The following is a 21,070-nucleotide window of genomic DNA, read 5'->3' on the forward strand; positions in this document are numbered from 1 at the left end:
CAGTTAATCTTTAATATCGTGGAAGGGACAGGAGTATGAGTTTTTGACTTTCAAGGAGCATTTTAGGAGGGCAGGAGAAGTCAAGTACTATGTTTGGGGAAAGAGATACGAATATGAAAACATTTTGTCGTCTTTTGGTTTGTCCAAAATGGTTTGGTTTGGTTTGGTCGACAATTCTTTTTAAAGCTTGATGCTTATATTCGTATGGTATTGATCAAGGAAACCCTAATACGCAAGAAAAACAACTATTTAGCCTGAAAGTGGGAGCGATTATTTTTTTCAAATCGCCTGTGACCCGTAACAAGTTTTAATCAGCCCAGTTACTCGTCTTAGAGTGATTTTCACGTTCCAATCCAAAATGTTAAATGGCTTTGAATTAAAAAAAGAAACGGAAAAAACAGGGCTTTACATTTCGGGACCATAGAGTAAGCTTTAAAATGACGTTCCTGATCGGTTCTTTCCTGATAGGTTTGTAAGTTATTGGGCATAACAGGGCTAGTTAGACATGAATGAACATAAAAATATTTAGCTGATTGGTTGTATAGCACCTAAAATTGACCAACAATTTCTTTTTGAATTTGTTTATGACTTACAGGGCAGGTAGATAAAGACAAGGGAAACTTGAAAACATTAAAAACATTGCCAAAAGGCAATGAGGAAAAATCTTATTTGAAGGTAAGGGTTCTTACGTGTTACCCCGACCACACTCGAGAAGTAAAGATAGGTTAATCATAACGAAATATATCCAAAAGTGCTTAATTGACTTAATATATCTTGTCATCTACAAAAATCAATTTCTTCGACTAAGTAGAAACAGTTTCTGTAATGCTCGATCCTAATGAAATAAAAAAAACTATTTTTTTTAACTGTAAGTAAGGAGCGATATTAAAACTTAAAACGAACGGAAATTACTCCGTATATGAAATGGGTTGTCCCCTCCTCAACGCCTCGCTCTTTACGCTAAAGTTTGACTCTTTGCCACAATTCTTCCTTGTAAAACAATTAAAAGCTTTAGCGTAAAGAGCAAGGCGTTGAGGAGGGGACAACCCATTTCATAAACGGAGTAATTTATGTTCGTTTTAAGTTTTAATGCCACTCTTTACTTACAGTTAAAAAACTAGTTTTTTATTTAATTTCTGAACGTTTTTGAATAAGTGCATGTTTGATTTTGGCTCTCCACACATAAATTAGTAAAATGAAATTTGCATATTAATTCCTTTTTTAGCTAAATGGCTTTTTCTTAGATTTGATCAGACGATTTTTAGAAATAAGGGGTGGGGAAAGAGGCCTAGTTGCCCTCCAATTATTCGGTTACATAAAAAGGCAACTATAACTTTTAATTTTTAACGAACGTTTCTATTAGTAAAAAATATACGTAACTTAAAAATTAATTTAAGTAACAAACTTTTATATTCTTATATTTTTATTATGTATATAAGGGGGTTTTTACCCTCGTTAATGCCTTGCTCTTTACACTAAATCGTAAATTTTGTCTCAATTCTTTAAGAATGACCCCTGAATCAGAAAGGCCGTAGAGTAATTAGTTGAAATTACTAAAAATGCTTTAGCATAAAAAGCGAGGTATTTATCTCCTCCTAAATACCTCGCTCTTTATGCTAAAGTATTTTTAGAAACCCTCATATGCTTAATAATCCCTGTTCGTTTTAAGTTTCAATGCTAATCCTTTCTTTCAATTGAAAAAACCTTTCATGTTTATTTTTTCATTATTTTTTTATAGTAGTTTTAGAAAATCCTGCGCCCTTCATTGAATTTCTCTTCCCCTGTGACATATTTCTTCGAGGAAAGATCCTCCCACATAGCCCCCTTGCCTCAGCCCCACATCCAAAACCAAAAAAATCCCCCTGAAAACGTCTGTACACTTCCCAATAACCATTATTATATGTAAACACTGGTCAAAGTTTGTAACTTGTAGCCCCTCCCCCAGGGACTGTGGGGGAGTAATTTATTCTCGAAGACATACTTATTATGGTTTTTGACTATGCGGAACGAAATGGCTATCTCAAAATTTTGATCCGTTGACTTTGGAGAAAAATGAGCGTGGGAGGGGGCCTAGATGCCCCCCGATTTTTTGGTCAGTGAAAAAGAGCACTAGAACTTTTCATTTCCATTAGAATGAGCCCTCTTGCGATATTCTAGGACCACCTGGTCGATACTATGAACCCTGGGTAAAAAAACAAAAAAAAAAACAAATAAACAGGCACTCGTGATTTGTCTTCTGTCAAAAAATACGAAATTTCACATTTTCAAACAGTTCGTGGTAACGAACTGTAGTAAGGAGCGACCCGGCTCAATAGTAACCAAAACTCTAAAAAATTGAATTTCGATATCAATAGCTACATCAAAAGAATTGCATTTTAATGCTGATTTTAAATATATAAGTTTCATCAAGTTTAGTCTTACCCATCAAAAGTTACGAGCCTGAGAAAATTTGCCTTATTTAAGAAAATAGGGGGAAACACCTCCTAAAAGTCATAGAATCTTAACGAAAATCACACCATCAGATTCAGCGTATCAGAGAACCCTATTGTAGAAGTTTCAAGCTCCTATCTACAAAAATGTGGAATTTTGTATTTTTTGCCGGAAGACAAATCACGGGTGTGTTTATTTTTATTTTTTTTTTCAGGGGTCAAAGTATCGACCAAGTGGTCCTAGAATGTCGCAAGAGGGCTCATTCTAACGGAAATGAAAAGTTCTAGTGCCCTTTTTAAGTGACCCAAAAAACTGGAGGGCATCTAGGCCCCCTCCCATGCTCATTTTTTCCCAAAGTCAACGGATCAAAATTTTGAGATAGCCATTTTGTTCAGCATAGTCGAAAACCATAATAATTATGTATTTGGGGATTATTTACTCCCCCACAATCCCTGGGGGAGGGGCTGCAAGTTACAAACTTTGACCAGTGTTTACATATAGTAATGGTTATTGGGAAGTGTACAGACGTTTTCAGGGGGATTTTATTTTGTTTGGGGGGTGGGGCTGACGGGAGGGGGCTATGTTGGAGGATCACTCCTTGGAGGAATCTGTCATGGGGGAAGAAAAATTCAAGGAAAAGGGCGCATGATTTTCTAGCATTACTATAAGAAAACAATGAAAAATAAACACGAAAACATTTTATCAAATGAAAGGAAAACGTAGCATTGAAACTTAAAACGAACAGAGATTATTACGCACATGAGGGGTTCTAAAAATACTTTAGCATAAAGAGCGAGGTATTTAGGAGGAGATAAATACCTCGCTCTTTATGCTAAAGTATTTTTAGTAATTTCAACTATTTATTCTACGGCCTTTCTGATTCAGGGGTCATTCTTAAAGAATTGGGACAAAACTTAAGATTTAGTGTAAAGAGCGAGGTATTAACGAGGATACAAACCCCCTTGTATACATAATAAAAATATAAGATTATGAAAGTTTGTTACGTATGTTGCTAATTTATAAGTTACGTATATTTTTACTAATAAAAACGTTCGTTAAAAATTAAAAGTTCTAGTTGCCTTTTTAAGCAACCAAAAAATTGGAGGGCAACTAGGCCTCCTTCTCCACCCCTTACTTCTCAAAATCGTCTGATCAAAACTAAGAGAAGGCCATTTAGCCAACAAAAGAATTAATATACAAATTTCATTTTAATAATTTATGTGCGGAGAGCCAAACCCAAACATGCATTATTCAAAAACGTTCAGAAATTAAATGAAAAAAACTAATTTTTTTAGCAGAAAGTAAGGAGCGACATTAAAACTTAAAACGAACAGAAATTACTCCGTATATAAAATGGGTTGTCCCTTCCGCAATCCCTCGCTCTTTACGCTAAAGTTTGACTCTTTGCCACAATTCTACTTTTTAAAATAATTAAAAGCTTTAGCGTAAAGAGCGAGGGATTGCGGAGGGGACAACTCATTTTATATACGGAGTAATTTCTGTTCGTTTTAAGTTTTAATGTCGCTCCTTACTTTCAGCTAAAAAAATTAGTTTTTTTTATTTAATTGTAGATAGGAATTTTCGCTGATACGCCGAATGCGATGGTGTGATTTTTGTTAAGATTCTATGACTTTTACGGGGTGTTTTCCCCTATTTTCTAAAATAAGGCAAATTTTCTCAGGCTCGTAACTTTTGATGACAAAAACTAAATTTGATGTAACTTATTTATTTAAAATCAGCATGAAAATCCAATACTTTGATGTATATTTTAGCACCAAAGTTCCGTTTTTTAGAGTTTCGTGTACTATTAATAATAGTAAAGGGTCGGGTCGCCCCTTACTACATTTCGTTACCACGAACTGTTTGATATACCAAAATATAACGAAAATATAATACTTTAGAAACAAATTTGGGCTATATATTGGCATCATAAGGGGGGGGGATTATAGTCGGTCTGCATGCAAAATATGTTAGCTACGATTATCTGTACATTATTAAGTAAGAATTGTTTTCCGACTTCACCCTGTCCAAATAATTCACCCCCACCCCCACCCCTAATTTGCAAATATATAGCCTAAAATATACAAGTCCGTTATATTCTATCACTCGTCACTTGTTTTCCACTGAGCATAAGCTAATTTGCTCTTAATGCATGGTCAGAAAATGGGTAATACAGCGGTATTAAATGCCTAATCTAACCATATATACATATATATATATATATATATATATATATATATATATATATATATATATATATATATATATATATATATATATATATATATATATATATATATATATATATATATATATGCATGTTAGTTTGTTTCACTCAGGCTAAGCTGATCACCTTAGACTGCACGAAAAAAAACTCGTTATAATAGATCAAACTTCACGCAAAAAAATTGTTAATTAATATACGTCATTGGCAGTTCAAATTTGTATGGATTTTGTGCAAATCACGGATATTGGTGAATAACTCACTTTATTGTTTGTTAGGTATTTCATTTTAATTTTTTTAATTTTCGTCTTTTATTGAATTTTATTACATTTTTTTGTGGTTTGTTTCATTGGTTTTGTTGTACTTTCCGCGCTTGTTTTTTATTTTATTTTTTCTTTACTAATATTATTTCATTCGCGCTGAAGAAAAGAGGCGGTTGTTCTCCCGAAATATTCTCTTTTTACGTTTTCTTCAATATTTATATTTGGCTTTAAAAAACCCCATTTTTGATTGTTTTCTTTCTTTAAGATCAAACTTCTCAAGCCTAGTCGGGATAACACGTAAGTGCCAAGATGTATCTTATCGGTTAGTGACGTCCAAAATACGCCCGATTATTTTTGTCCCTCAACGGATAGCAACTTACTAGCCATATATACTGGGTCATTCACAACCCAAGAGGAATAAAGATTTTGTAAAACGTTGGTTAGATCAACTCGTGAAACCATAAAACAGATCTAATATTGGTTTTCTTGGGTCAGCGTCAGAGTTTAAGAGGAAGTAGATCAGGACAAGGGGATCTGGCCGAGAACAAACAAGTTTTGAATTTAAAAAAATGTGTGGTTTAATTGACTCTTAGCTCACTTAATGGGCTTTTAGGTTAATTTGCTTCAAATATTCAGGATATTCAAACACTTCAATTAAAATATCAGTGGAATAGAAACCAAAATTAAAACCAAAAATTAACAAGACAATTGTGGTTGTGTTGATTCGTGGTGGCAAAGCAGAGCGCTTTATAATAAACAAACTTGCTACGCATTTATTGAAACAAACTAACAATTACACCAAAATATAACATTAAACAGATTCTATTGATGAAATGGTGGATTAAAATATGTATTTATAGGAAACAAATAATAATGATCGTCCCAATCCATCCGATTTCTATTAGTGAAACTATTGCTAAAATTTTGTTGCGCAATATTATAGTAGATAAAAACTTTTACCTAATATCTGAGCTCTGTCCAATGTTTAAGAGACAGGCCAATTTGATTCTTCAACAGAAAAACTAAAAAACTTAAGAAAAACTTAAGACGAGCAAAAATAACGTACCATAATAATTTAAACTTCAAACAAACAGAATCGACTTTGAAGGAATAAATGAAACTATAAAACGAACATTACGTGAAATAAATAATTACTTCAAATACGAAACACACTAATAAATTAGTAAAATTTACAGATATTTTTTGCTGCTAAAAAGTTTAGGTCACTCTTTACTAGGAGCTCATTGTCACTAACCGTTTAGCCCTTTTAAGATTAAAATATGTTTTTGTTCTTTTGATAGATTTGTAAAAACAGAGCTATAATCTAAAATTTTTATTGCTCTGAGTAGTTTAGCACGTAGTTTTCATCCAAAAACGAGCGTGGGTCTGAAACCATCCTTCTAAATTTATTGTGCCCAACATTGAAGAAAATATTTAGTATGTTCCTAATTTTCCAAATTTTAAAAGATTGATTACAAGGCTGAAAGTTTGTCTTCAGGACTTTAGAAATAGGCTGGTTTGACGATTTGTTCTTTGTCCTGCTTTTGGCTGCTCCGAACTTAAAGCTGGATGAATCCATAAAGGCGCTTAAAGTTCTTCTTTCTTTCTTGCATAACATGTTTTATTTTAGGGAAACCTGAACCAATTCAAAATTGCACAGTTTCAAATCAAACGTCAACCTCCTTATTTATTTCTTGTATAGAAGGATTTAACGGTGGAGTCACTTCTTGGTTTACACTAAATGTCCTTGACGCATCTCTGTCTAGTTCAATAATTAATTTAACGAACAGCGAGCCACAATTCATGCTTGAAAATCTCGAAGCTGGAACAGAGTATAGGATTACAGTAGCAGCAGTTAACCTTTACGGTTTTGGAGGCAGTAGAAGCTTTACGATTCATACTCCAATGGAGAGAGCAGCGCAGCAGACAGTCTCACTTACTGGTAAGCATATAGCCCTACTTTTTATGTCTAAATAGTTTTTTTGTATTATCCAGTGCAACATAATTAAGGAACAGCGAAGAGAAGAAAAAGATATATAGATTTCATATAATTAATAGTAAAGAAGGTACTTTATGTCATAATTTTCTTTTACTCTGATAAACTTTTCTAATCACATTATCATTTAAGCAGAACATTAACATTATATTCTGTTCGAAGTTATCTTCTGTCTGTAGACGAGCAATAATAGGGTATATTATTATTTTTTTCTCGATATATGTTCATTTCTCTTAAACAAGTTGGTAATCCTTTCAGAAAATTTTCACACGAACATCTTCTGGTTTGAAAAAACGACCTAGATAGATCGCAGCTTTGAAAAAATCAAATTTAGAGACCTATAAGATTGGAAGTGGGCTCATTTGAGTGGATGAACATACTCCATACAGGGCTATAACAATAGCTAATTGGCATAAATCGGGATAACTTAGGAGAAGTGAAAAAAAGAATTGTTTTTTCAATTGATTATTCCAAATTAAACTTATAGAGTACCAACTGATTAAGCAAAAAGAAATAAAGAGATCGATTTTCATTTTTGTACTCAGTTTAAAATGGTTGAATATGTGAATTTCAAATTTGCCTAGAGGACAACCCAAAAACGTAAATTCACAATTTTTGAAAATGAGGCGTCATTGGAAACAACCTGGACAATCAAAGGTTTAGAAAAAATTGTTATCCAGCAGCATGGATCATGAAAAGCGATAAGACTATTTTGATCAGCTAAAGTAAAAGGTATGAGTAGTGACAGCTCTATGGATTCCGAGCCACCCATAACCACTATGCTTTTCTTCTTCCCTGCTGATCACGAAGAAGTTTAACAGCAAAACTAGCTTCTCGGTTTAGGGAAACTGTCAGAAAATAACAGTACTCAAGCAAATGAAAAATACTTTCATCCTAATCGTACCTGTGGACTAAGATCTTGGGACAATGTTTCAACCTATCTCTGTCCATGCCTTTGATTGAGCATACTATTTCCGTTTCAGCTGAAGCCTCTCGCCCAAAGTTGACATGGAGTCCTGCCATAACAACAGCCCTGGCTTTCTCAATTGCGACGTTATTCATTTTGGTAGCGATATTGACCGCGCTAAGAAAAAGAAAATCTCAGCCCCTTAATTCGCTTCCAGTAAGTAATTTTCGTTCCAATAAAACCGTTTTCAGAAGAACCTTTCCATTCATTTACAATAAAACTATATTATCTATAGTTCACTTGAACCTAGCAGAAAATGCAATTTATTTTATTTAACAACTAACATATCCAAGGTAAAATTAAGCAAGAATTTTTGAACAATGAATTCCAACCTCTTATGGCTTCCTAACTGAACTACTATAGATTGTTTTCAATAAAAAGTTTTTGTTTGAGGTGCTAATATTATCAACTACAAGCTGTTGGGGTGGCGCTTCGCACCACCTCAACACCTAGTTGGTGGGGGCGCTTTGCGCAAACCATCCACCCCCCTAAGCCCCCCCCCCGCCCGCGTAAGTCGTTACGCGCCATTTTAGTTACGCGCCATTGAAGTTGTGTCCATGTGTCCCACCTGTGAATATAGAGAGATATATAAATGTTTTTAACTACGTAAAACTTGCGAATATACAACATTCTTCGCTGTCCCATTGTCTGTGCATATAAATAGATTGTCAGGTTTACCGACTCTTGAACATGCAACATATGATTGTCCATGGGAAAAACAATCCGTATTCAGATCTATTCCTCATTATTCTAATGATTGCCCTTGAGCTTTGTTGATGGTGATTGCTAATCGAACATTCCCTGTGTCCCTGTCGTCATTTATATATCCCCCTGTGCCCCTTGGCGTCCCCGTTGTAGTTGTGTCCCTGTGTCCCGGTCGTCATTTGTGTCCCGGTGTCCCAGTCTGTAATTTCTCTTTGAGTGTTTCGGTCATCATTTATATTCCCCGTGTCCCGGTATCCCGGTCGTCATTTGTGTCCCGGTGTCCCGGTCTGTAATTTCTCTTCGAACATTCCCTGTGTCCCGGTCGTCATTTATATATCCCCCCTGTGCCCCCTGGCGTCCCCGTTGTAGTTGTGTCCCTGTGTCCCGGTCGTCATTTATATTCTCTGTGTCCCGGTCGTCATTTATATTCTCTGTGTCTCGGTCGTTATTTGTGTCCCGGTGTCCATGTCTCATGAAATATTTGAAACTATGATCCAAAAATACTTTTGGGACTTTAGGGATACTTCTTCACCAATCTTAAAATCCATTGCCACCCAGATAGCTGATTACACAGACGCAGTTTGTAAGCGGTCTATAGTTGCTACTCATTTGCAAAAACCGCATATATAAAGGGATCTACCATCCCCTTCGCATCTCTGAACGATTTTCTTCCAAACAAATCAAGCCCATTGGTTGAACCATTCTCTCATAATTATAGCAACGAAGTCTCATGTAGTTTATTTGAAACCATAATCCGAAACCGTTTGGGTCGACACAACCCCTCAGAGCCAAAGACAAATGTTGTAAGCTATGCCCCAAAAACATATAAGGTTTTTACGAAAGTGGTGGTGATATGAACTTTGGAAGGGGCTCATTTGATCGTAAATTGGTAGTTCTACTCTCCATTTAAGAGTCAAAAGTGATCATACGGCAACTTTGATTGAAGCTTTTGGGAACCGTAGAGATATCCGATCCCCTATCTTAAAATCTACTGCCATCCCAATAGCTGATGACAGCTATGTGGTCTATACAATATATAGCATAAAACCACGTCATCCGTCAGAAAAAATTAAAAAGAGGATCAAACTCAAAATAAAGTTTAAAATTTCTATGCAATGATCTCCTTGAGACAATTTATTTGAGATGGTATATCAATGAGGTTAGATTTATCGAATAAATTTACTGGTTCTGTATTAACCTAATGAACGAAATATAATCCTATGACATCAAGTCACGTATAAGCTATTGCAGGTCTTTCTTTCCGAACGATCGGGTAGTACTGGCAGGAAAAAAGAGAAACTGGGTAGCTAAAACCGTAGCAAGAACTACGAAGACCTTTTCCCTTTATTGAGCAAGATTTATCCTTACCTTAGCCTTTGTTTTTTAACCACTTTATTTAGCTGAATTGAATAAGTAGAAAAAGAAAATTTACTTCAAGATTCCATCATTTCGATTATTATCTTTTGTTAGTTTATGTACAATGATTTTTTTTAATCTACTAAAATTTAACGCTTTAAAATTCTCGATATTCAAACCTTAGGAAACATGGGCAATGGATTTTCGCTTGACAATCGAAAACCCACCATGCTATTTCTGAAAGAAATTCCCGCATACTCCGGCCCCTTTGTTTCCTGGTCTCTCCGGCCCCTTTGTTTTCCAGGTCTCTCTGGCCCTTCAACGACAAAAACATTTTTATGTGATATTAACAGGGTCTAACAAAGTTCGTTTAAGGAAAGGGCCGTAATTTTGCAAAATAGAATTTTTGCTAGTGACTAAAAACCACGGGGGTGGGTAGATACGTACCCAAAAATTTTTTAGGAGGAGGGGCAGTAATAGAAAGACCAATTGTGTGTGACAGCTTCATAAATATGCCTTGAAATCCCAAAAAACAAGATATTTAGAGAGGCTGGACCCATAGCTCCCCCTTCGGTGCACGTTCTTAAGGGTTGGTAACTTCTCACTATTCCAAGTTAAATGATTGGAATGGAAGTAAAGGATAGAATAAAAAGCTACCACTTGGATTAATGACACATAGATTTTGGTTACTTCCATCTTGTTTTTAAAGTGATCATCTGGTGTAAAAACTCTCGAATTTAACCCCTCCTATCAATTCGTATTATAAGTGATAATCCATTTTCTTTGCCTGGACAAGTTTATCACTTGTCAGGGAAAAAATGATCTAAATTTGAAATCTTTCAAAAACGGAATCCTTTGATAGGAGAAGTCTCAAGGGAAAAAAAATAATTCGTTTAACTGAACCTTGTCTGATAGAATCATCCAAATCTGAATACTTGTGCAATGTTGACAAATTGCATTAATAAACGGAAAAAACACTTTTTGTGGTGCTAAGGTAATACGAGGTGTTGGGGTACATACCATTAAATGTCTCATATCCGAGCTTTTACGGCTTTTCATACCCCCACAGCAGAAAACTGTTGAAAGCAATTTTTGACTAGTTGTGCTAATTCAAACGAAAAAAATAGGCACGTCATAGGGAGAAACGAAACAAGGGAGGCAATCATAAAAATTTTACATCTGAGGAACGATTGAAAAACTCACAACATGTGTATGTGCCAGGAGGTAATGGTGACAACCATATTTGGATGCCGCCGAGAGTTGTATACGTATGTTTTTGCTGATTTTATTCACTTTCCAGCCACTGGTCACTCTGCCCAGTGTCTGACCACAAAGTATTGTATTTTGTAGAATACGGTGCCAAGATTGGATGAAAAAAAGCTATTAATAGCTGCCAGAATCTCACTCGTTGGGCTAATTTCCCTGGACATGTGACGCGTTGACTGAGGCACAAGAAAACATCCCTGTTCAACAATCCCAGGTGCAAACAGGAGCTCTTTTGCTTCTAATACGGGTTCTAACGATATATTTCCGCTTGCCGCTGATGGCTGACGACTGGCGAATGGTGGGTACTTCGTTTTTCAGAAATGGGTATCGCCAGCCGAAACCAGTCTGAAGTTGGTGGATGGGGTTCTCATGATGAGTTTAACAATGTAGAACACCTCAATAATACCACAGTTAAAAGAAAAAGGTGTAGGTAAGCCAACATGGGAGAAAAAAAAGTTGAACACCTTGATAGTGTCATAAGTATCTTTTAGACAGGGAAAAAAGATAGGCGAGCCCTATCCGCGGTTTGCAGATTGGGCTCCCCATCGGGTTTGGCTGATATTTGATAAACCCCTCTAGTATGCCAAGGTGACAAAATTCAACGACCTCCATCCTTACAGAGGTAATATTAGGCCAGGACACTATAAAAAAGGGCACTTACTCTTACTGCCTACCATGTTCGGTCGATGCCCAATAGCCTGTTCTAGTATTTGTCATTCTTGAAACGAATAAGGCCCCTTTTTCCACAGAGGTCAGAATGATTATGGAGTTCCAGCCCCGAAAAGACACATTTAAAGGACAGTTAGTCTTATAATTGACCTGAAAATAAAGGATTTATCTACATCTCCATTTTTCTTCCCCTTCAAAAATTGGATTTGGTCTGCATCTACAAAGACCATAAACAGAACACCGAATATTGTTTTGCACAAAATTGTGAGGATTCTACAAGGTTGAAACGTTCTCTCAGTCCCTCAGGCACAGTACTGTTTTCAAGCACAATACCCTTTGGTAATCTTTGGTTATTAGTCTTCTATTAGGGCTTCTGTATTTTCATTACCTTAACCATGCATCCAAAGTTCTGAAGGTAGAATTGGAGACTAGAACCAACCCTGAAACGCTCTTTGAGGGCTGAATTCTCACTTCAAAGTGTGTCACAGGCTCTATAAATATTCACAGCCTATTTTTGAATTGGATCAAAACAGTTTGATGTAACCCAATTTAAACTTCAAGCTTTATACTGATGATCCCATAAATTTATTCATCTCTCCCTTTGAAGGCATTTAGCGACCTTTCCGTGTAGTTATTATCTTCAGAAGTTTTCTTATATCTGGACCAACAGACGAACTTTGTGGTTAGTAACATCGGAAACGCTTAGAAAGTGGAACCACGGAAGTGTCAGCAGAATATACGAGAAGAAAAGGAAAATATGGGAAATCTTTGACAAATGGCTTACTTAATCAATGTTCATATGAAGAACTATTGGTGCTCACTCCTTAGGGCCTGAGCTGTTTCAAATGTTCTTTTGGGTGCGGTGCCCCCTCCAATAATTTAAAAAAATTATTAGTTACATTATTTTTTGTAAAATAATTGATTATCATCATTGATTATATAACGCTTTGTTTTATATCATTGATTGGGTATTGTAACAACAGAGTGATCTCAAAATTACACTCAAGTGGTTTTTTTATTGCGAGAACCATAAATTAACATTTAAGCCTTACAAAAATATTAAAACGAAAATTATAATTATATTCCTGTCACGGCTGTATCAAGGATTTTTTCAGGGAAGGGGAATTACAATAAAACTTTTAAAAACGCATCAAAAATATGTTTATATTCATTTTTGCTAGGGTTTTACAAGACCAACATTTTGGGGGGTCATATCCCCAACCCTCCCCTCGGGACCACCCTCAGGACAGCCCTGAGCTCTATATATGTGAATTTCATACTGTCATGTTTCTTAGCATTTATTTTGTCCCATATATGTGCATGCCCATATTTCAGTTTCGTGCTATATTTAATGTTTTGTTTCTTTGTATTTGCTTTATATATTATTAAATTTGTAAGTTTAGTATTGAGAAAATGTTACTTTACTTAGTGCAAACAGTAATATAATCAAAAAAATGATCATGATTTTACCCATCCTATTCAGATTAAGTAATAACTCTGTATTATTGTATATAATTGCGAAAAACCTATGTTCAAAGTATCAAACCTAAAATAAACATAAAAAAATTGAAAAAGAATTTCTCTGAATACTGGTAAGTATTGCATAGATTAATGTCAAAGCTGAGTAGGGAATTAAAAAGAGTTGACTATAAATACTAGTCGTATTTATTATTAAAAATAATTATTTGTCTTATTTATTAAAAATAATCTTAGTCGTCTATTATAACTTAATTTTGGTGTTGATGATTGTGATGTCTGACAAAGTCAAACTGGATAAACCAAGTTGTCTTTGGTAAAGTTTGAGCTTGGGAATCCAAACTTAAACTGTAACAAGACAACCTAACTTATCAATCTTTAGTGTGTATTCGTGCTATTTGCATCATGATATCGGCAATTATTAAAATATTTCAAACTCCAACTCTACCAGAGACAACCTAATTTGTCAATATGTTGTGCATATTCATGCTATTTGCATGATGTTATTGGAAGCTATTAAGACGTGAGTTTTTGTATTGTTTTTTTCTTTATATGTCCTGTTTAAATTAGCTTTATTTATTTATTATTTTTTGTTTATAAAGGTTTCTGGATGTGAATTGGAAATATCACCGGTTGATCCAATGCGGCTTGGACCCCCAAGATTTTTTCTGGTGTCCTCTTTCCCTACAAATTTGCACCTGTCTATAACCATTTCTATTTTTATTTCTTACACCAAATTTACCCAGGCTAGGATACCATCTTTTTCTATTTCTACCAACCTGGAATTTCAAATCTCCCAATAAAAATATCATATTTCTACCCAGGATCGTATATATTTGTTCCTGCAGCTGCTTGTAAAACTCATCTTAGTCACTTCTGTGTCCGTCACTGGGTTTTAAAGAGGGTTTACTATGACATATACTTTGCATTTTTCGGGTATAAATGACCAGTTAGAGATATATTTTTAATACCTTCATTACCTTATCTTATTTTAAATTACTTCTAGCCTATTTGAACTTCTATTAAGCTCTTGTTTATTTTCTTTTGTTAATTTATTCAAAATGATTTTGTTAATTTCTTCAAAAAATATTATTTGCAAGGAATAATACGAAATTAAAAGCCAAATTCTCCTTTTCCCCTGATTTCTTCTTTTCCCCTGATTTCACTTACTTGAAGCCAGTTTCCAATTGATGTCATATTTAATTATTATTTTTATTGATAACTGGATCACCAAAAACACAACATTTACATTTCCATATAATTCAAACATTAAACATTAATGACAGATATAAAAATTATAAAACAAAAATAATCATTATCAATCACATTCAAAATAAGTCCCCTGTATGACACCAAAATAAGAAACACCTTGTAGAAAAATCCCTTAATCTTCTTCTACCCTACCCCTACTAAAAAGTAAATCAAAAACTTTGTTTAGTTTTCAATAATTCTGGGTTTCACTCAACATATTCAACAATCCAACATATACACTTAATTTTCTGACTTCTTTAACTTTGCTACTAATTAAAAAAAAAAAAAAACATTTTCCGCAGGACAAGTTTTTCAAAGAAAAGTAAAGAGCTTCATTAGGCCAAGAATGAGCAGAAATAAAGTCAACCAAGCTTAAAACTAACAAAAGTTTATTAAAACTTTATTTACTATCAATAAATAAATCAAACTCAAAACGAACAGAAATTACATTAAATAGTCGAGTCAAACTCAAAACGAGCAAAAGTTAATATGAGTAGGGCTGATAACGCCTATCTCTTCTTATAACCAGAACACCCCCCTCCCCCGATTACTCTGACTCTTAAAAAGGGGGCACTAGAACTTCTGATTACGAATCCAATGAGCTCCCTCCGAAGTCCAAACGATTACCTTGTGTATATAGACCTTATATGCCCCCAAGCCATAACTTACAAGCCTTGCCCTGAGGGATTTGAGGGGGGATGCCACACTCAAAGGCATAATTTCCTGACCTTTTAATTATGTTCAACAAAACGGCTATCTCAAAAATCTATTCGATGTGTTTGGGGAAATGGCGGGCGTGGGATGAGGGTTAGTTGCCCTCCAATGATATAAGATTATCAAAAAGGGCACTGGCACTTCCAATTTCCAGTAGAATGAGTCCTTTTCGAGGTTTCTACGACAACAAATGACTATCTTAAAGTTAAAATTAGATGCATTTCGGGGAAAATACGAGATGTGGGGGTATCCACCCCCAATCACGCTGAATCTTAAAAAGAAGACTATAACATCCGATTACCAGTTCAATGTGCCCTCCAAAGGTTATACGATAACCCTTTTTATACTTACCTTATATGCCCCCAGGGTATAACTTACAACCCTTACCCTGATGGCTGTGGGGGTTTTCTTCCTTAAAGATATAATTTCCAGACGTTTTACGTTGAACAAAATGAATATCTCAAAATTTTTATCGGATGTTTTTGTAGAAATGCTGGGCGTGGGAGGGGGTTAGTTGCGCTCCAAACAGTTTTAACTATTAAAAAGGGAACTGGCTCTTTCAATTTCCAATTGAATGAGCTGTTTTCCAAGTTTCTTTGACAACAAATGGCAATCTCAAAATTTCTACCAGATGCATTTTGGGAAAATACGAGTTTTTTGGGGGAGGGGGGGTATCAACTCTCTTATCACTTTGAATCTTAAAAAGGGCACTAGGGCTTCTGAACTTCAATCAGTGCCCTCCGAAGTTTATACCATCACCCTTTCTGTATATACCTTATATGCCTCCAGTTTATAACTTGTAACCCTTGTCCTGAGGGCAAGGGTTGTCATCCTCAAAGACAAAACGGGGGCTTGTCATCCTCAAAGACACAATTCCCTGACTTTTCAGTTACGTTGAGCAAAATGGCCATCTAAAAATTTGGACTGCATGGGTTCGGGGAAATAGTGGGCGTGGGAGGAGAGCTAGTCTCCCCCAAATATTATCGACTATTAAAAAGGGCACTAGCTGTTTCAATATCCAATTGATTGAGTTCTTTTTGAAGTTTCTAAGACAAAAAAAAGGCTGAATCAAAAGTTCGATCAGATGCATTTCGGGAAAATATCAGGTGTGGGGAGGTATCCATCTTCCGATCACTCTCAATCCTAAAAAGGGAACTAGAACTTTAATTACAAATCCAATGATCCCCTTTCAAAATCTATACGATCACCTTTTGTATATATATACCCATTGTATGCAAATGCCCCCAGGGCATAACTTACAACCCTCGCCCTGAGGGCTGTAGGGGGTTTTGTCATCCTCAAAGAAATAATTTCCGGGCCTCTCAACTAAGTTGAATAGAATGGCCATATCAAAACTTTGATTGAATTTGTTTGAGAAAACAGTGGGCGTTGGAGGGGGCTTTGTTGACCTCCAGTCATTTTTGACTATTGAAAAAAGAACTAGCCCTTTCAATTCCCAATGAAATTAGCTCTTTTCAAAATTTCTACAACAACAATTGTCCATCCAAAAATTTCTATCAGATGCACTTCGGGGAAACACGATGTGAGGGATGTATCCACCCTCCGATAACTCTGAGTCTTAAATAAAGCCCGAGGACATCAGATTTCCAATAAAATGAGCCCATTCCGGAGTTTTTACGATCACCCTTTCTATATACCTATAATATGCCCCCAGAGCATAACTAGCCCTAGGGGCTCTGGGGGGAGGGTTAGTTATCCTCTAAGACATAATTTTCAGACCTTGCAATAAAGTTGAACGAAATGGCTATCTCAAAATTTTGATTGAATAAGTTTTTGGTTAAATGGTGGACGCGGGAGGGGGTTAGTTGCCCTCTAATCACTTTTCATTATTAAAAAGGGCAGTAGCCTTTCAATTTTCATTCGAATGAGCTGTTTTCAAAGTTCTTCGACAACAAAGGGCCACCTCAAAATTTCCATCCCATACATTTCGGAAAAAATAGAGTGTGGGGGGAGGGGGGTATTCACCTGTCAATTATCCTGAATCTAAAAAAAGCGCTAAAACTTCCAATTAGTAATCCAATGGGTCCCATTCGAAGCTTATACGATCGTCCTTCTATATAAATCTTAAATGGCCCCGGGGTATGACTTACAGCCCTTACTTTGGAGCTGTGGGGGGGGGTTGTCATCCTTAAAGACACAATTTTCGAATCTTTCAAAAATGTTGAACAAAATGACTATCTCAACATTTTGATTGAACGTGCTTTGAGAAATGGTGGGTCTGGGAGGGGGTTAGTTTCCCTCTAATCACTTTTGATTAATAATAAGGGTACTAGCCCTTTCAATTTCCAATCAAATGAGCTCTTTCAAAGTTTCAACGAAAACTACTTTGATATGAAGCGCCCTTGTCCAAATACCCCCCACCCCCTCAAAAAAAAAAATTACTTGTGCCCACAGGCAGCGGTGCTAATGATATGAGCATCATAGTAAGGAAAACAGATGATAGTATGTGCCTCAATAATAGTTTTAAACTATGTCAAACTATTGTTTGGTTATAACAATTATTTCAATAGAGTTAACAAATATGGAACCACACTTTTTAAAAACTGATGTGATCGGAATTTCTTAATTATTCACTAATTTAACTCACAGAGAAAAAGACGGAAAAAAATATCTTTCGTTCCTTTTACTGGCTTAGAATCTCACAGGGGAAAAAAATAATCAGGTGATTTATAAGCTTACAGAGTCACGCCACTGACCCCCATCCCAAACTGAAGAATTGGGTACACTGGGATTCGAACCCGCGTCCTCTCAGACAAGGGATCCCGAATTCAGCGCACCAACCCACTCGGCCAGGGCGGCTTTTTCGTGTCTCTTTTGTGTCTTTTGCTTTACTACTTTAAGACGATGTGATACCTTTTTTTTGGGGGGGGGGACTTCATTGTTACTAATTACTAGTTTCGGCGCAATGGTTCTCCTGTCCTCTTGTGTTTAACATTTTTCGAAGTTATTCCATTATTCATTCATTTCAATTTTTTGTTAATTAAAAGAGGGCCTTTCCGAAGCCAAGAGCTGGGGGTTAGCAAAAAAACAAAAAACCTGTACAAAAGAGTCTTTAAAAGCTGGGGGTTTGGGGGGCGGCAGCCCCCCAACTGCCTCTTCTAATTCCTGTACGTTTTAAGGTTCGACTTTGGGACGCAGCCTCTTTAACTCTTTAAGAAAACGAAGTTTTTTTCATATTATTTCTGTACGTTTTTCTACAATCCATGGTGGATGTAATTTAATAATTCCTGTACTCCTCGTACAGGAATTAGGAGAGGAACTTGGGTGGCTGCCGCCCCCCCCCCCGCTTTTAAATCATTGTATAAAATAGAAAAAAAATAGATAGAATGACCGAAATGTTTCTTTTGCTCATAAGAAGCTAATATTCTGTTATCTCTCAAATGATAAGCTGTCCAGGTGTTATCAAAATTTTTTCTGGAATGGAGCTGGATTTTTATGATGCTTGCAGTCATTCTCGCCGTGCCGAGCTGATTATTTTGATGTACTTGAATGTTGATATTCGTAACTTTTAAGAATTTCAAAAATTAACATGGGACTATTAGACTATTAGGACTATAAGAAGACTATTAGGAGAGGCAAACCCCCCGCTTTTAAAGACTCTTTTGTACAGGTTTATTTTTTTTCATATTAATTCTGTACGTTTTTCTACAATCCATGGTGGATGTAATTTAATAATTCCTGTACTCCTCGTACAGGAATTAGGAGAGGAACCCCCCCCCCGCTTTTAAATCATTGTATAAAATAGAAAAAAAATAGATAGAATGACCGAAATGTTTCTTTTGCTCATAAGAAGCTAATATTCTGTTATCTCTCAAATGATAAGCTGTCCAGGTGTTATCAAAATTTTTTTGATGTTGTGAAAAAAAAACGCCCTTAAGGGACTTGAATCCTTGACCCGAGGATTAAAAGTCTCACGCTCTACCAACTGAGGTAATAACTTGCATGTGTGTAAATATAACTTCTCAATAGGTTTTAAAAATTTCAAATTAACATGGGCTCTTATGGAGAGAAATCCGTTAATTAAATAGCTAATGGGTGGTTTCTGGAAAACAGGGAAGGAGTTATCAGATCAAGCTGAAATTTCGCGGATAAGCTTCTGGGCCGTAGGGGACCTTAACTTGTGAATTTCAGCCCGATCGGACAACGTTAAAAGGGGTGGGGTGGGGGGGGGGTTGGAGGGTCGAAACTTTCGGGGGGTTAAGATTTTCCTACGAAACTTTCATGGGCACTTACTCGGAGAATTCCGCATCGAATGAGTCTTCGTACACCCAGATCCGATGTCGGATGTGACCTGTAGGCGTCTAGGAAAAAAAAGTAAATGAATTTTAAGTGGCTATGCGTGGTTTCTGGAAAACAGGGAAGGAGTTATCGGATCGAGCTGAAATTTCTCGGAGAAGCTCCTGGGCCCTAGGGGACCTTAACTTGTGAATTTCAGCCCGATCGGACAACGTTAAAGGGGGGGGGGGATTGGGGGTCGAAACTTTCGGCCAGATTTTCCCCATGAAGGAAAAGTCGGAGGGGGATGAAATTTAGCAGGTTTCTTAGTTGGAGCTCGGGCTACGAAATGCATCCCTCTCCATCCCTCTGCAACCACTTGAACCAAAGATCGCTTAACATTGTCGTGGTTCGCCTCTTTAAATAGGCACGAGTGTGCCTCCTTGATATACATATATATATATATATATATATATATATATATATATATATATATATATATATATATATATATATATATATATATATGATTAAATGAAAAAAAACAATTTTTTTTAACTGTAATTAAGGAACGACATTAAAACTTCAAACGAACAGAAATTACTTCGTATATGAAAGGGGCTACTCCCTCCTCAACGCCCCGCTCTTTACGCCAAAGTTTGACTCTTTCTCTCAACTCTACTTTCTAAAACAGTAAAGAAATTTAACGTGAAGAGCGGGGCGTTGAGGAGAGTGCAGTCCCTTTCATATACGAAGTAATCTCTGTTTCATTTAAAAAAAAAATTGTATTTTTAATTTAATTTCTTAACATTTTTGAATTAATGCATGTTTTGATTTTGGCTCTCCGCAGATGAATCATTAAAACAAAATTTGCATGTTTATTTTTTTGGCTAAATGGCTTTCTCATAGTTTTGATCGAATGATTTTGAGAAAAAAAGGATCGGGGGAGGAGGCCTATTTGTCCTCCAATGTTTTGGTTACTTAAAAGGCAACTAGAACGTTTTTTACGAACGTCTTTATTAATAATAAATATACGTAACTTACGAGTTAGTTTAGGTAACGAACGTTTGTATTCGTATGATTTTATTACGTATATGAGGGGGCTCACCCCCTCGTGAGTACCTCGCTCTCTTTTTTACAAACATATTTTTTTTAGAAAAAATATACGTAACTAACGAATTAACTTACGCAACGAACTTCTATATTTGTTTGTTTTTACTACGTGTATAAGGAGGTTCGCCCCCTCGTCAATGCCTCGCTCTTTACACTAAAGCTTAAATTGTGTCCCAATTCCTTAAGAATGGCCTCTGAATCACAAAGGCCGTGGAATAAATAGTTGAAATTACTAAAAAGACTTCAGCGTAAAGAGCAAGGTATTAGGAGTAGGAGAACCCCTCATATGCGTAATAATTTCTGTTCGTTTTAAGTTTTAATGCTGCTCCTTACTTTCAACTGAAAAAACTTCTTCATATTTATTTTTTCATTGCTTTTTTTTAAATAATGCTAGAATACAAACA

The 21,070-nt window shown here is 35.9% G+C and overlaps 2 protein-coding genes across 2 annotated transcripts in view; one reads left to right on the forward strand and one right to left on the reverse strand.

The window, feature by feature from the left end:
- The window catches only part of LOC136034175 (interaptin-like), a 442,249-nt gene that overhangs the window by 190,769 nt on the left and 230,410 nt on the right, over positions 1–21,070 (reverse strand). The gene's annotated exons all lie outside the window — the stretch shown is intronic.
- LOC136034185 (uncharacterized) overlaps positions 1–21,070 on the forward strand; it is a gene marked incomplete at its 5' end in the record, with an annotated part of 118,292 nt that overhangs the window by 59,265 nt on the left and 37,957 nt on the right. The window contains 2 exon segments of the mRNA XM_065715363.1: positions 6,548–6,859; positions 7,897–8,036. Of these exon segments, the coding sequence (XP_065571435.1) occupies positions 6,548–6,859; positions 7,897–8,036 (452 nt within the window).

This window comes from Artemia franciscana, chromosome 12 (genome assembly GCF_032884065.1).
Source record: "Artemia franciscana chromosome 12, ASM3288406v1, whole genome shotgun sequence".
In the NCBI taxonomy this organism is placed as follows: domain Eukaryota; kingdom Metazoa; phylum Arthropoda; class Branchiopoda; order Anostraca; family Artemiidae; genus Artemia; species Artemia franciscana.